The 14,721-nt window shown below is 33.2% G+C and overlaps 1 protein-coding gene across 3 annotated transcripts in view; it reads left to right on the forward strand.

Annotated features, from left to right (window-relative positions):
* The window catches only part of Csmd3 (CUB and Sushi multiple domains 3), a 929,488-nt gene that overhangs the window by 457,084 nt on the left and 457,683 nt on the right, over positions 1-14,721 (forward strand). For all 3 annotated transcript variants that reach the window (XM_013012565.1, XM_013012564.1, XM_013012566.1), the window contains one exon: positions 4,020-4,132. In XM_013012565.1, the coding sequence (XP_012868019.1) occupies positions 4,020-4,132 (113 nt within the window). The remainder of the gene's footprint in view (positions 1-4,019; positions 4,133-14,721) is intronic.

Below are 14,721 nucleotides of genomic sequence, written 5' to 3' on the forward strand. Positions count from 1 at the left end.
GCACACTAACAGAATATATAGAACTGAGTCAAAAGAACTGGCAAAAAGAGGAAAAAATTTCAATTTGTCTCTACTCTTAAGGCTATCTCTACAAACTTTATTAAGTAGGCATTCCTATCTTATCCAATTCCTTGAAGACAGTACAAAAATTAGTCTGGGTATTCAAATACCTTTCTGAAAAGCTTCTTCTGGAAGTGTAAGCCTTCATAAATTCTCATGATCATATACAAGACAGTGAAGATTCATAACATCTTTCTGTGGAAAATTATATAACTATAACCTTTATAAATATTTTGGTTTTATAATTACTTTTTAGAACACTACATTTTGTTTGTTTTTATTTATTTATTCATTCATTTGTTTGTTTATTTTGATGGTCCTGGGATTAATTTCAAGGCTTGGGCACTGTCTCTGAGCCTCTTTGTATTCAAGGCTAGTACTCTACCATTTGAGCCACAAGTGCCACTTCCGGCTTTTTTTGAGTAGTTTGCTGGAGATAAGCTTCTCACCAAGACGTTTCTGCCCATCTGGCTTTAAACTACAATTCTCAGATTTCAGCCTCTTGAGTAGCTAAGATTACCGGTGTGAGCCCCTGGCACCTGTCTAAAATAATGCATTTTTAATAATGCTTTTAGTCTCTCCCCTATTCCCTTTTCCTTTCTTCCCTGCCTCCCTCTTTACTTTCTCTCTCTCCCTTTCTGTCGCAGTGTCTGTTTCTCTGTCTGTCTCTGCCTCTGTCTCTCTGTCTCAGCTACTAGGTTGACAGAGTTACGGTTTTTAAAATTGTTTTCTCAGATCATCATGGTTCTTAGTGAATTGTATGTACTCGAAAATGAATATATGTATCATTTCTGATAGCCTTGTGCTAGAAAACAGAATATGAAATGGGTTTTCATAAAAAGCAAACTTTACATCTGTCTATAACATGAAGAAAACAGGATATAAGATTGCAGGTATCTGTGATAGGGAGGTGATTGAATGATTAAAAAGAAAATCAAGCATTCAGCCTAATAGAAATTTGTTCCTTTTTTATTTTTTGTTTTTTACTTGTTCTACGTCATTGATTAAAGGAGACTTCTAAGTGCATTTAGTTAGGATATTTGCACTATTATTCTTGTATGAAATAACTAATAAGGACATTTAGAATATGTCTAGAATGTACACTAAACTAAGGCTACTCATCCTGAAAATAAACATAAGATGTACTTTTATTCATAAAAAATTTCGAAAACATTCATTTAAAAGCAATTAAGTGGGATTGGGAAGGTGACTCAGTGGTAAAGTGCTTGCCTTGCATGTATAAGACCCTGGGTTTGATTCCTCAGCACCACATAAGCAGAAAAAGCCAGAAGTGGTACTGTAGTTCTAGTGGTAGAGCTCTAGCCTTGAGTTGAAGAGCTGAGGGGCAGTGCCCAGGCCCAGATTTCAGGCCCCACAACTGAACAATAAAACAGCAGCAGCAACAACAACAACAAAAACAATTTGAAGAATCATCTGAGTGTTTCAGAAGGATGACCAAAGATTTCTGTTGTTCTCCCAAAGTATCTTTTACTAAAATGGATATAAGCTGAATACAAGTTGCCCAAAGCAGGAAGGTCTTATTTGAATCTAAATCAAGATGTAACAGGATCACAAGAAGAATGAGCTCTTGAGATCACATGAAAAGGGTCCAGTTTTTAGTTTAGATATCCAGTCATGAGAAGGTAAAAATACAACCATTTACCAGTGTAATCAATCCTCTCTACAAACTGCAGTAAAATAATAAAGTTTTTCTATGAAATTAAGAATTCAAACAAACTAATATATATTATAGTTAATCTCTTTAAAAGATTGCAAAATAGAGAGATAGATATCATTTTGACATATGTATGCCTATGGAATCCAATACATGTATCTTATTTATCCTTATTAAAGAGAAAAACAAAATTCTATTTTAGGACAAGCAGGGAGCCACAAGCCTGAATATGCATTCAAATGGGGATGAGGGACAGCACATTCTCCTCCTCCTCAATGTTCCCCTCTCCAAAGATACATAAGGAAGATACCTCCAAAGATACATATTCTTGCAATGAAAACTAGCACAATTCTTGAGTCATTTAAAAACATGTGTAATACACATCTGAAAGAAACTAAAAGTTTGTGATGTTAAGTGTTTTTTTTTATTTCAAGTAAATGCTAGAGACCAATAAGCTTTGTTTTTGTTGTTTGTTTTGTTTTTGTTTGTTTTTTGTCATCAGAGAAAAATTTAAGAGTTTTAAATTTTTCTCTATGTTTAAACTAGCAGTGAATCTAGAATTAGGTAGAATCTGGCTTACTATTAGAGCAAATTAATAAGGGAACAATTTGATCTGCATGCATTAGTTGTTCTTTATGAACTGACACAGTAGTTGATAGAGGCTTTAGGCTGTTAAAATTATTCAGAACTGAAAAGTATGTTGATGTATGTGATAAATAACAACAATTAAAATTTCCCCCAAATACCATTTTAGATTTCAGGATGAGAAAGATTGGTGGCATATTTGATATGGCACATTTTACAAACTTGAGCTCTTGTGCCCATTTTATAACGGGCTCATTTTACTTTCTGCCATGGCTCTGAACTTCAGTTTTCATTCTTACTCATTAACCTGCATCTGTCTCTCCACAGTGGCTTGTAGATCAGGACCTCTCTTTCACCAAAGTTCCAGTGACATGAATATTCATGTATCACGAGCCATAATTAAAGGATGTTTCAAATGGCAAAGGTGTAAATATTTATATGCACAATAAATACATGTCATATATGTGTTTTGTAATTCTTAACTTTCTTGACAATGTTCCTCAATGTCATATAAATCCCCACAAACTGAATAACAATATTTTAATGTGATTAACATTAGTGATAAACACTAAACACTGGAGACCAACTTTCACTGTTCATGCAGTCTATTTAAATGTCAGTTTTCTTATCTTGGTAGCTGACTCTGAAGCAGAACATTTTACTGCCAGGGTCAATGCAAGAATATGGTCATTAATGCTGCCCTCTACTGGTTTCATTCCCACATAGCCACTCTCTAGAAGATACTTTTCCTTGCTCTCTTAAAATGTCCTTTTTATTGTAAAAAAGTGACTTGACCGAATGTTGCAGCCCTTCATATTTTAACAGTATAGTTCCTAAACCTTCAGTAATTCCTTTTTCAAAAGCATTTTTAGTATGGGATTTAAAATCTCTATTAATTTGTACATTTATTCTTCAATGAGTGCATTTCTTTCTGTTCTTAGAGTTACTCCCTCAAGGTCTAATTTATTCATTTACATTCATCCTTTGTTTGACCCTTGGTGTCAGTTTAAATCTGTGGCTAAAACATTATTAATAAATAAGGAAACATGAAGTAATTTCCCTTCTGTGGCTATAAAATCATGCCTTGCTGAATGAGATATTACACATGATACAGTAAGTTATGCCACCTCAAGTTAGCATGAGGTTCATTTAAATACACCTATTTATAATAAAGCACATAAAATACAGGTAAATATAATGGATATAATTAAATTAAGGCCCTTGTGCTCAACATTTGCACTGCAAAGATTTAGATTTACTAAGTACTTACTCTATTATTCTAGATGCTATTAGAATAGCTTTCACAATCTTTAGAATGGACTTCTCTGAAACTTTAAAGGTTAAAATAGTATATGTTTTCAGAACTAAAGATATTTGAAGATTTTTTTAGATCATCTTTTCCTTTTGAGTTCAAAGAAGTAAAAGACTCTCTGATGGTCTAAAATTTAGTAATCTTGCCTCAGGGATATGAAAGATCTAACCAAGTTAAATGCATAAAACTGTATTTTTAAATTATAAACTTTGATCACTAAATTGTCTAGTTTGTCTCGTGTGGTACATGCACACATAATCTAAAGTTTATCTGCCAGCTGTTTTCTTTCCTGGTAAAATATAGAGAAACACACCTTTCTTACAATCCACATGCAGAGAACATTTAAATAATCTGTTTCTCTCTTCTTTATCACTCTTTTTTTTTTAGGCTAACTGGAAGTTTTGTGCCAGACTTGATCGTAAGCATGAGTAGCCAGATGTGGCTGCACCTTCAAACAGATGAAAGTGTTGGATCTGTTGGCTTCAAGGTTAACTACAAAGGTAATGAGCAATTGCTTCTGTGGGAAAAAATGTTATCATAATATACCCAGAGAATACTTTTGAATTCAAGTTTAATTGCATCTCCAAAAAGTTTTCCAGAATACAGGCACGAATACATTCTAACCAAATCATTTCCTCTTTAATCTAACTATAGAGGTTGATGCCACTTTACATAAAATTAGTTTTCTTTTCAAATGTGTATTTTGCATAACTTATCTCTCTCTTCCTGTGCTTCAGTCACTCTGAACTCCTAGCCTTTTCCAGAATGAAACATAAATTGTATTATAAGTCCCCAAACATTAGTGTACTAATAATCTCAGTAAACCATCAGATTGAATATATTATGTCAGTGCTGTGTAAGTGTACAGTGTTGTGTACACTTAAATTTATTAAACTCCTATATCCCTCCCACTTTTGGTGATGATGTAAATTAATAATTAATTATACATAAACATTAAATATTTTGTTGCCCTTTCATTTATAAGAGATAGATTTAAGCATGATAGAATGATAAATATCCTTGACACATGTTCAGTTATTATTAGAGTCAATACTTAAACACAATATACTTATTAAAAATCCAAATTTGCAATTCAAGGAAAGAAAATATGTGCATGTTAATAAATTCAATTAAAATCTGTGCTTTGAAAGGAACATTTATGAAACAACATCAGAATGTTATGTGGCTTTATTATTACTATTAGGACAAATAATATTCAGCATCTTATCAGTTAAACAATGTCTATGAAACAGTCCCCTTACTTCCAAAATAGTCATTTTAATCCGTTTGCTCTTTGGAAGATTGTCATGCTTTTGCATGTGGACACGATGAAATGAATACAGTGTTGTCAGGGAGACAAGACACATTCTGTGTTTTTTACTTGCATCTAAATTTAGTGGTATATGAATTTGAATAGTCCTGGAAATCTGTGTACAATGTCACTTTTCAAAAAAATTAACCTGCTTATAGTTTACACATAGTCTTTCTCCATTGCAAATCCACTTCTAAGTCCATTAAAAATGAAAGAAGGTGAGGAAATTGAGAGAATGATCAGCTTATGTTAAACGAATTGATTTTTGTAAGTTTACTTTGTTCTTTTCTCTTTCTTTCTTAATTTCCCAGTACCTTTGTAGGATGATAAGAGTGGCTGTGATTCTTCTCATAATTTCATCTAAAATATTTTTTATTTATTTTCTAAACTTCAAAAGGTTGTACAATGGGATTACAATTTAACATTTTTATTTGCATGCTCAGTACTTTATTCATTCCATCTATTGTATAATGTATATTATTTTCTTTAACTGTACAAAGAGATTTCCATTCATCATGTCAGTTCATAGGTACAGTGCATGTTGATTATATCACCCTTTCCCTTATTCTCCTCCAACTTTCCCAATAACACCTATTCCTTCAAATTAGGTGATCTGTTCTTCTCCATGAGCATTGAATATAATGACTATTTTCCACCTCCTCTCCATTTATCTGCCTTCTCACCCTCTTGATCCTTCCCCTAATAAATGTATTTTAGCTTTCTGGTCTTTATTTTATCAGCATGATTGTAAGTTGTTCACAGGACTTACATCATTGGGATCATCCCCGAATATACCACACTTTCTTTTTTCTTCTTGATTTTTAAAATAGTCCTGTGCAAAGAGGTCTTACTTCAACACATTAATTTTTTTGTATATGTGCCTATAAGCCAGTATGGTGTTTTTCCTATTTGCTTTTTTTTCTAATTTGCTTAATTTAAACCTAAGTTTCACATATGAATGAAAAGCATGCATTGTTTGTCTCTTTAAACTCAAATTGTTTCACTTAGCAAAATTTTTCCAGGTCAATTTCTCCGAAAATGATGTTATATCTTTTTGGATTGATGAGTCAAATTCCATTATATATATATATATATATATATATATATATATATATATATATATATATATATATATATATATATATATACATTGTAAAGCATCTTCTCTGGACTGATTTCATGATGTGGCTATTGTAAATAGAGCAGCAAGGAGCATGAATGTAGAAGTTTTTTTTTACTGTATTTCTGTACAATGATTTTAAAATATGATTGATAAATGCCCAAGAATTATATCACCAGATTATTGGTTAGTTCTAAGTTTAGTTTCTTGAGAAATCACCAAATGGCAAATCTCCAAAGATTACCAAAGATTACCAAACTGAGAAATTTCCAAAAGAATTGTACTAGTTTACATTTCTACCAACAGTATGCAATAGGATTCCTTTATCCTCACATCCTACCAGCATTTGTTTTTGTTCAAGTTCTTGCTGATGGCCAATCATACTGGGTTGAGATAGAACCTCATGGTGCTTTAATTTATATTTCCTTTATGACTGAGAGGTAGAGCATTTCCTGTATTGATTGCCCATTTTTACTTCTTCTAAGAAGCCTCTATAGAATTCCTTGGGGCTGGGAAGGTGGCTCAGTGGTAGAGCGCTTGCCTCACATGCATGAGGCCCTGGGTTCAATTCCTCACCACTACATAAGCAGAAAAAGTTGGAAGTGGCGCAGTGGCTCAAGTGGTAGAGCACTATCCTTGAGCTGAAGAGCTGAGAGACAGGGCCCAGACCCAGAGTTCAGGCCCCACAACCGACAACAAAACACAAAAATCAAGAATTTCTTTGCCCATTTATTTGATTGTATTATTGACTCTTTTGGGCTTTAACTTCTTGAGCTCTTTATATATTCTTAATATTAAGTCTCTATCATATATATGACTGATAAAGATAGTTTCTTATTGTGTAGGCTGTCTGTTTAGCTTATTAATTATATCCTTTGCTATTCAGAAACTTTTTTAGCTTGATTCTATCCCATTTGTCAATTCTGGCAAATTTCCCCAGCCCAAAGAATTTTTCTCAGAAAGTTCTTGCCTGTGCCAATTCTTATGCCTACTTAGTCTTTCTCATGTTCTTTGCTCTAGTAGTTTCAAAGGTTCAGATTTTACATTGATGTCCTTGAGTCATTTTGAGTGAATATTAACCCAAGGTGACAGACAAGGATCCAGTTTTGGTCTTCTGAATATGGATGTCCAGTTTTCCCAACATCGTTTTGAAGAGACTGTCTTTTTTTCAAATATATATTATATACTACAAATAATATATAATGTTATATATATCCTTTTAAAAGTTGTTACTAAATCTGCCATCATCACATTTCTTTGAATTCTTTTCTTGTCAAACATGTCTAATAATTTAAACCATGCAAGCTGTTTTATTAATTAATGGCAATGTCACAAAAAGAAACACAGCTATTAAAAGCCATGATTAGGCTGAAGCAGAAAGATGCTCTAGATATTTATACAGCTCTTCTTTCTGCTTACGTGAAGAGCTGCAAATTGTAAAGCAGCAGAAAGAATTAATTAGAATTTCATTCTGTTTCTTAGTTTGCAACAATAGTCATTAAACAAAATTCTAAAGCATTTGCTTATGTGCCAGGTACACAATAGCTTTATGAATACAGAAAGAAAATGCCAAGATTCTCTTTCAAACAGATTATAGTAAAATATACGCAAATTTGAACACACAATTATCCACAGAGATGACATATTTAAAACCAACTTGGGAGATTCTAAAGGAATAATGCCATCATTTTCTTCCTTCTCTTCTATCTTGTGTACTCCAGTTTCACTTTTACACTACTAACAGGGATTTTCTAGGTTCAGAAATGTGATTATAGTTTACTCTTACTCAAAATACTTTGCATTGTCTATAACATTCATAGGTCAACCCTTCAGCATTCGCCATATGATCTTTTTTATTTCCCCTGCATTCTGTTTCTATCAAGCTATACATAATTCTCTGCATCCAACAAGTTGTTTCACACCACTATCTATTGGATATTGAGTAAATTCTTCCAGACTCTTATATGTACTTCATGTCAATTGTGCTTTTTTAAAAAATATTTCAGGATCTTCCTGTTTTGTGATGATACTCTTACCTCTGCATCCTACATAAAACTCTGTTTGTACACTCCATTTCACATTTCTCCTAGAGTCAAGCAAGAGAAATACCTTTCGTGCTTCATATGCCTATGCCAAAAGGCATGTTATCCTCATTAATTATACAATTAAGCTCAACAAGTAATTTGGCTAATGTACAGTACAATATGTGCTCAGAATTCTAGGTAACTAATTTCCAGGTTTTGCTTCACTATAGTTAAATCCTGAGTTCAAATTTGAAGTAAGATTATTTTGAGGAGTTTCAATGTATTCTTGGTTGCACGGTGTCTTGGTGCTAAACAAAACACCTGATAAAAGGCATTCCACATTTGATCTAAAGTTCTTTTCTTGTCATCAGTGGACCTCAGAGGAGATAACATTACTTATACATCTTCTCTACATTAAAACATTTTCGATGTGGTGATTAAAATGAACAACTTAGATCTTGCTTTTCATATTATAGTTAACTTTTAAGCTGTTTTATTGATCACTTAAGAGTTTAAGTAACTTGAACTTGAAGAAAATAAGATAGCAAGCAACATCTCTTAGAAACCCAAACTCAAGAAAGGATGATAAGCCGGTAGGGTATGGAATGGAAAAAAGGTGAACACCCTCAGTGGAGTTTACTATGTTTCCCTCTATTCAAACACAGAAATAGAATTAGGAATGAAACAAAAAAAAAGCAAAAACAGTTTAAAATAACTGTTCTGCCGAGCACCAGTGGCTCACATCTTTATTCCTAGCTACTCAGGAGGCTGAGATCTGAGGATCACAGTTCAAAGCCAGCCCCTGAAGCAAAGTCTATGAGACTCTTACCTCCAATTAATCACCAGAAAACCAGAAATGGCCCTGTGGCTCAAGCGGTAGCATGCTTGCCTTGAGCTGAAGAGCTGAGGGACAGTGCCCAAGCCCAGAGTTCAAGCCCCAGGACTGACAACAACAACAACAACAACAACAAACGGTTCTGACAATTAATAAAAGGTAAAAGTTTATCTAAGAATATACAATAACACAAAATTCCCTGGTTAAGTTGGCATTGACTATAGAACTTGAACTATAATCTGAGGAGCTATTGATGCATGTTGTCTACATAATTTGGACAGTATGTATCTAAATATAAAGACACAATGAATGTTACAAATCAGGAAAGTAGTTCTGGATTTTATGTATACATTTTTATTGAATCAGAACTGATTTAATTCTTACTGTGTTCACCGTAGAGCCCTGATTGTGACATACAATAGAAGTGAATAAAATGCCACCAGCCTTTAGAGAAGTTAATGATAGGATTTGCTTGTTAAAATCAGTCATATCTACGTTGAGTACAATAAGTCACTGCCATCCTGATTCACAGATGTGCATTTGCCAAAACTGTGATTTAATGTGTGACTCTAGATGTTCCTGTGAACAGAGAAGAATAACCCTGCTGCTGACCTTGTCTTATTTCCTTTAGATACATTAGTTTTGTTTGCTTGTTTTTATATTGCCATTATTTCTAATGCATATTAACTAGAACAGAAGCAAAATGGAAGAGGATCTATTCCAATTGATGCATTATCATCCATTAGCACTGTCCTATTGTTTTGGAAATATTTTCACCTTCATCTTAGAAACAAAAGGAATATTAAAGGGATAATTAACAATTAGCAAGATCATCTCTATTCCACTCTTTTGCCTACATTAACTCATTACATCTTATTAAAACTAAGAAATACTACTTTTTTTACTGATAAAAAAACTGACCTATACATAAGCATTAGAATGATGGGAAGTTAGTCTAGTTTGTTACCTTTTGCATTCCAAGACCTAACACAATGCCCAATACATTGTACGTGTTCAATATGGATATACAGAATATGAGAATCATAGAATGATTGTACTGTTTGTTTATTACAAAACACAGATGCAACACTTAAGTTTTCTGCCTCCAATCATTTTTTATTACTGCAATGTTGCTTCATATGTGGTTTTGAAGGGTGTTTAATAGAATATACTAAAACCTTAATCAAAATTAAAATATATAAAATATATGTGCATGCATACAATATACCAAGATCCATCTGCCTGCACTAAGGTGTTCTTGTTTGCTTTAGTTTAAGGATATTTAATTATTTGATATCAGTAATTGAATTTCCATGGACAAGGCATCTAAAGAAAAGTCCCTAACTTTATGGTGTTCTCAGAGTAATATTATTTCTTATGTTTTAGAAATTAATCATTATAGCTACCTAAGTTCTGTTGTATTGCACCATGCATTCCCCACAATATAGCTTTAATAGCTAACACTGATTGAATGGTACCTAAGGCCATGCATTTTGGAAGTACATGTGACTTCATTTAATGACTATAATGACACAATAAAGTGAGCAGTGATATCATCTCTACTGTATAGCTGATAGAATTGAGGCTATCACTTTAGGTAATGTAAGAACACATGGCTAGCAATAGTAGGATGTGACTCTAAATTTTGTGTTTTGAGACTGCTACCTTTAGAACCTTGCATATTATTCCCATAAATCTTAGCAAGAACTTACTTAGATCATTAAATTTTGATACAGCTCTGCACTAAAACCCATAACAGGAGTTTGAAATTTTGATGATGCCATCTGGCTTTTTGAGATGACCTACAAATATGAAAAGGAATGCATTCATTGAAGATGGTTATTTTTCTTAAATATTTAGTATCATTAATTTTGATGGTATAAAGTGATCTCAGAGCCTCTTTGCTTCATTGCGAAGCTTGGGAATAAAAATTTTACTCTTTTCCCAGGCTGACTTTCCTTACTAATTAGAACATACACTGAAGATAGGATGGCTTAGTAGCAACAACTTTTAAATTAAGCAGTTACTCACCAACATATGTTAAGTTTAAGTGTAATTTTAAAAGGATTAGATTTCTTTATATTTGCTTATTTACTTATTAAAATGATAATTTTTAATTCATCCAATAATGTTTGAGAGGTTTCTTGGAAAACTCTGGAAAAAAGGTTCCAGATATTACTTCAAATAATAACTTGAATAATAAAATATCTTAAATAAGATTTGGGCATAGTGGTTTATGCCTAAAATTGCAGACACTTGTGAGACTGTTAGGTTCCAAATTAGGCTACACAATAAAGTCCAAAAACCCTCTAATTTACCACCAAAATTTTAGACTGGAGGCATGGATCCAGTGTTAGAACACCATTCATGATTAAAAATCCTGAGTAAGAACTCAGGCTCCTGAGTTCAAGCCTTAACAAGGCACAAAACAAATCTTATTGTCAGGTATTGACATAAAAATGCATAATTGTCATAAAAATGCATAGGTAACTCTCCCTTTTGTCCTTACTACTTTCTTTCTCATTTTCAATCTCGTTTTCTTCTCTGTTTTCTTTTATTCCTCTTTTGACTTTATATTGCACATTATAGTGCAATTGACTTGTTTTATTTATTAGCATCCTGTGACTGTCTTTGCAGTCAGTAAATATAGATAGGTGTCATTCTTCTAAATGAGTGCACAATATTCCGCAAAATAGAGATACTGATATAATAATCATTTGGGCAATTGACTTTATTGTAACATGGAGCACTGCAGTGTTGAAATAAATATTCTTGCACAAATACCCACATAATCTTTCTTATCCTGTTTTAAGGAGCAAGTGGATTATAAAAATAATCTGCAGAACTAAAAGAGTAATTCACTCTGATTCATTATATCTTAAATTCCCAAGGTCACTTTTCCCAGAAGTACATAATTTGGGACCTTTCCTAAAACTTAGCACAAAAAGATTCCAATCTTAGATGATTGCAGTCTGACACTCACTACTACATTAACACATTTCCTTAGATTTTTAGCCACTTGGTTTTCATTCTTTTCGGGAATGTTTAACCTTTATAGTCTGTAGAAGATATTAGTCATGGGTGCCAGGCGCTGGTGGTTCACACCTATAATTCTAGCTACTTAGGAGTCTGAGATATGAGGATCACAGTTCAAAGCCAGCCCAGACAGTAAAGTCCACGAAACTCTTATCTCCAATAAACCACCAGAAAACCAGAAGTGGCGCTAGAGCTCAAGTGATAGCATGTTAGCCTTGAGCTGAAGAGCTGAGAGACAGCGCTCAGGCCCAGAGTTCAAAGAGATTATTCATGGGGGTAATTTATTTAGTTGCTATTCCTCCTGTTATGGGTAAACAATGAATTATACCCCTGGTCTGATTTTCATTAAGGCCAGGTGTCTAAAATAATATAAATTTGTGTGACTGGAGCCACTCTCAAAGCAATGCATTGAATTACTGATTGACTTATTTACTTTTTTTAATGAAGAGCCAAGTTGGGTGGTTGAAGTATTGTAGTTAACAAATGAAGATGCTCCTTCCCCGCTTTGTCCTGAGGACCTAAGAAGAACAAGAGTCCTTCCCACAACTGTCTTTCCTGTCTTTGTAGCACATGCTGCATAAACTTCTATTTTATCACAACCCTGATTTCGAAATCCACCAGCTATGTCTGCTCCACCTAGTAATATTGTGAATGATATAGAATCTACCTCTTCTGCTCACTGAAAACTTACTATTAATTGGGAACATGTAGGCACAAAAGGAGTATTAAATTTTTCTGTATCATCTATATTACAGTGATTCCTCCCAAAGAAGAATGATTGTAGGTAATTTTCCATACTGTCTCTTTCTTACTTTTCTTGTATCCAAAGCTAATTTGCTTCATGTTATTTTGATTTGTGCATATGCTGCAATTTTTTATGTTTAATATTTTGTCTAGCTGAACATATACTTTCATACTTTGTCCTCCCTCCACACGAACATTTCATATTTCAAACAATCCAGAATTTATTTTGATTAGAGTCTTCCCCATGTGAAGATCATTTCCCAACAGCATTATCATTTAATCATTTTCAAATAGAACAAATATCATATTTGTTACACTTTTTTTATTTTCTTTTTTTGCCATCCTGGGATTTGAACTCAGATCCTAGGCTCAGGCTAGTCTTCTCCCACTTGACCCACAGTGCCACTTCCAACTTTTTCTCAGTAGTTTATTGGAGATACAAGTTTCACAGATTTCTCGAAACAGGCTGAGTTTGAACCACAATTCCCAGATCTCAGCCTCCTGAGTAGCTGAGATTACTGGCATGAGCCATCATTTCCCTGCAGTACATTAGTTTTGTTTTGTTTTTTGTTTGTTTTTGGTTCATTTTTGTTTTTTAAATAGGTTTTTTATTGTGAAAATACTGTACAGAGAGGTTACAATCAAGTGATTGTACAGAGGGATTACAGTTACTTGTGTCAGGTAATGGGTATATTTCTTTTTGAACAATGTTACCTAATCCCTAATTTTCTTCCACTTTTTCCCCTCCCAACACTCCCCCGCAAGTTGTATAGTTTATTTCCAACATAGTGTCTAGTGAGTATGACTGCTGAATTTGTTCACCCTGTGTCCCACTGTTTCTGTGATTCTCCTTGCCTCCACAAATCATATAACCACAATTCTCACATCTCACCCTCCTGAGTATCTAGGATTACAGGCCAGCAGAGCCCAGATTAAAGGGTTTAAGTTGTTGTTGCTATCATCTTATATGTTCCCAATTCAAATATCCTGTTGTTCAAAAGAGCATGATATTGTCCTTCCTAATAGCATTATTTCTAAATATTTTCTACTTTCTATATGTACTTCCTAATAAGAGGACAGATATTTTCTATTTTTATTTTTATCTACTTGTTGTTATTATAAATGAAAGTTTGCTAGCTTTCACACATACAGATAATAATTAGATATTATATTTACTGTTATTATTGATTTGAGTTATTTTATATTTACATATCATAATAATAAGACATGTAAGAGAAAACTACAAGCAAGCCAACTAATATTTATCTATACAAATAGGAATATATTGTTGCCACAGGACATATTTAGAGTAATGTAAATGAAGACATTGGAACCTTGTTTAACATTGCTGACAATTAACTTCATTCTCTCTACCAAAAATACCTTCACTCTCAAAATCGCTGAAGCCAGAGAGATTGCAGGAGTAGATTAACACTTTCTTGTTCCTATTAAGTAACAGTGATATAAGTGGGCACTTCTTTCTGCATTCTTTTTTCTGCTTCTTTTGATCATTGAACATGGATATTTGAACAAGAGTCTTTACCAAATATAGAGAGATATTAACCTGCTTAGTTTAATTTCTAATAAGTCTTCTACTCCCCAATCACATGTTTAACTATGACAACCCTAACTGTGATCAGAGCTTCTCTAATACTGGGATACATATTTATCAAATTAATCTTTCTTGAACATGATAACTGATTATTAATATTCTGTGTAGTTATTTGTTAATAATTTTATGTACTTGTTCTTATTTTGGTTGTACTAAAGAGTTTCAACATGTGTTTGTGAGTCAGTTCTCTCATACTTGCACTAAAGTTTTCACAGGTAGTTAAATATGTTGGTTTCCTTAGGGCTTGTTTCATAAACATTTCAATTTTAGAGTAATGCGTTGACCATGAATTGAGAAATTTGTCAATACTATGAAATTTGTTGAACTAATATGAATAACATGTCACTTATAAGTCCCTTCATATTTTTCCTCATACTATCTTTTGATAGAAAAATTTCATACAATC

The sequence above is a fragment of the Dipodomys ordii genome, unplaced genomic scaffold, assembly GCF_000151885.1.
Source record: "Dipodomys ordii isolate 6190 unplaced genomic scaffold, Dord_2.0 Scaffold17, whole genome shotgun sequence".
Lineage (NCBI taxonomy): Eukaryota > Metazoa > Chordata > Mammalia > Rodentia > Heteromyidae > Dipodomys > Dipodomys ordii.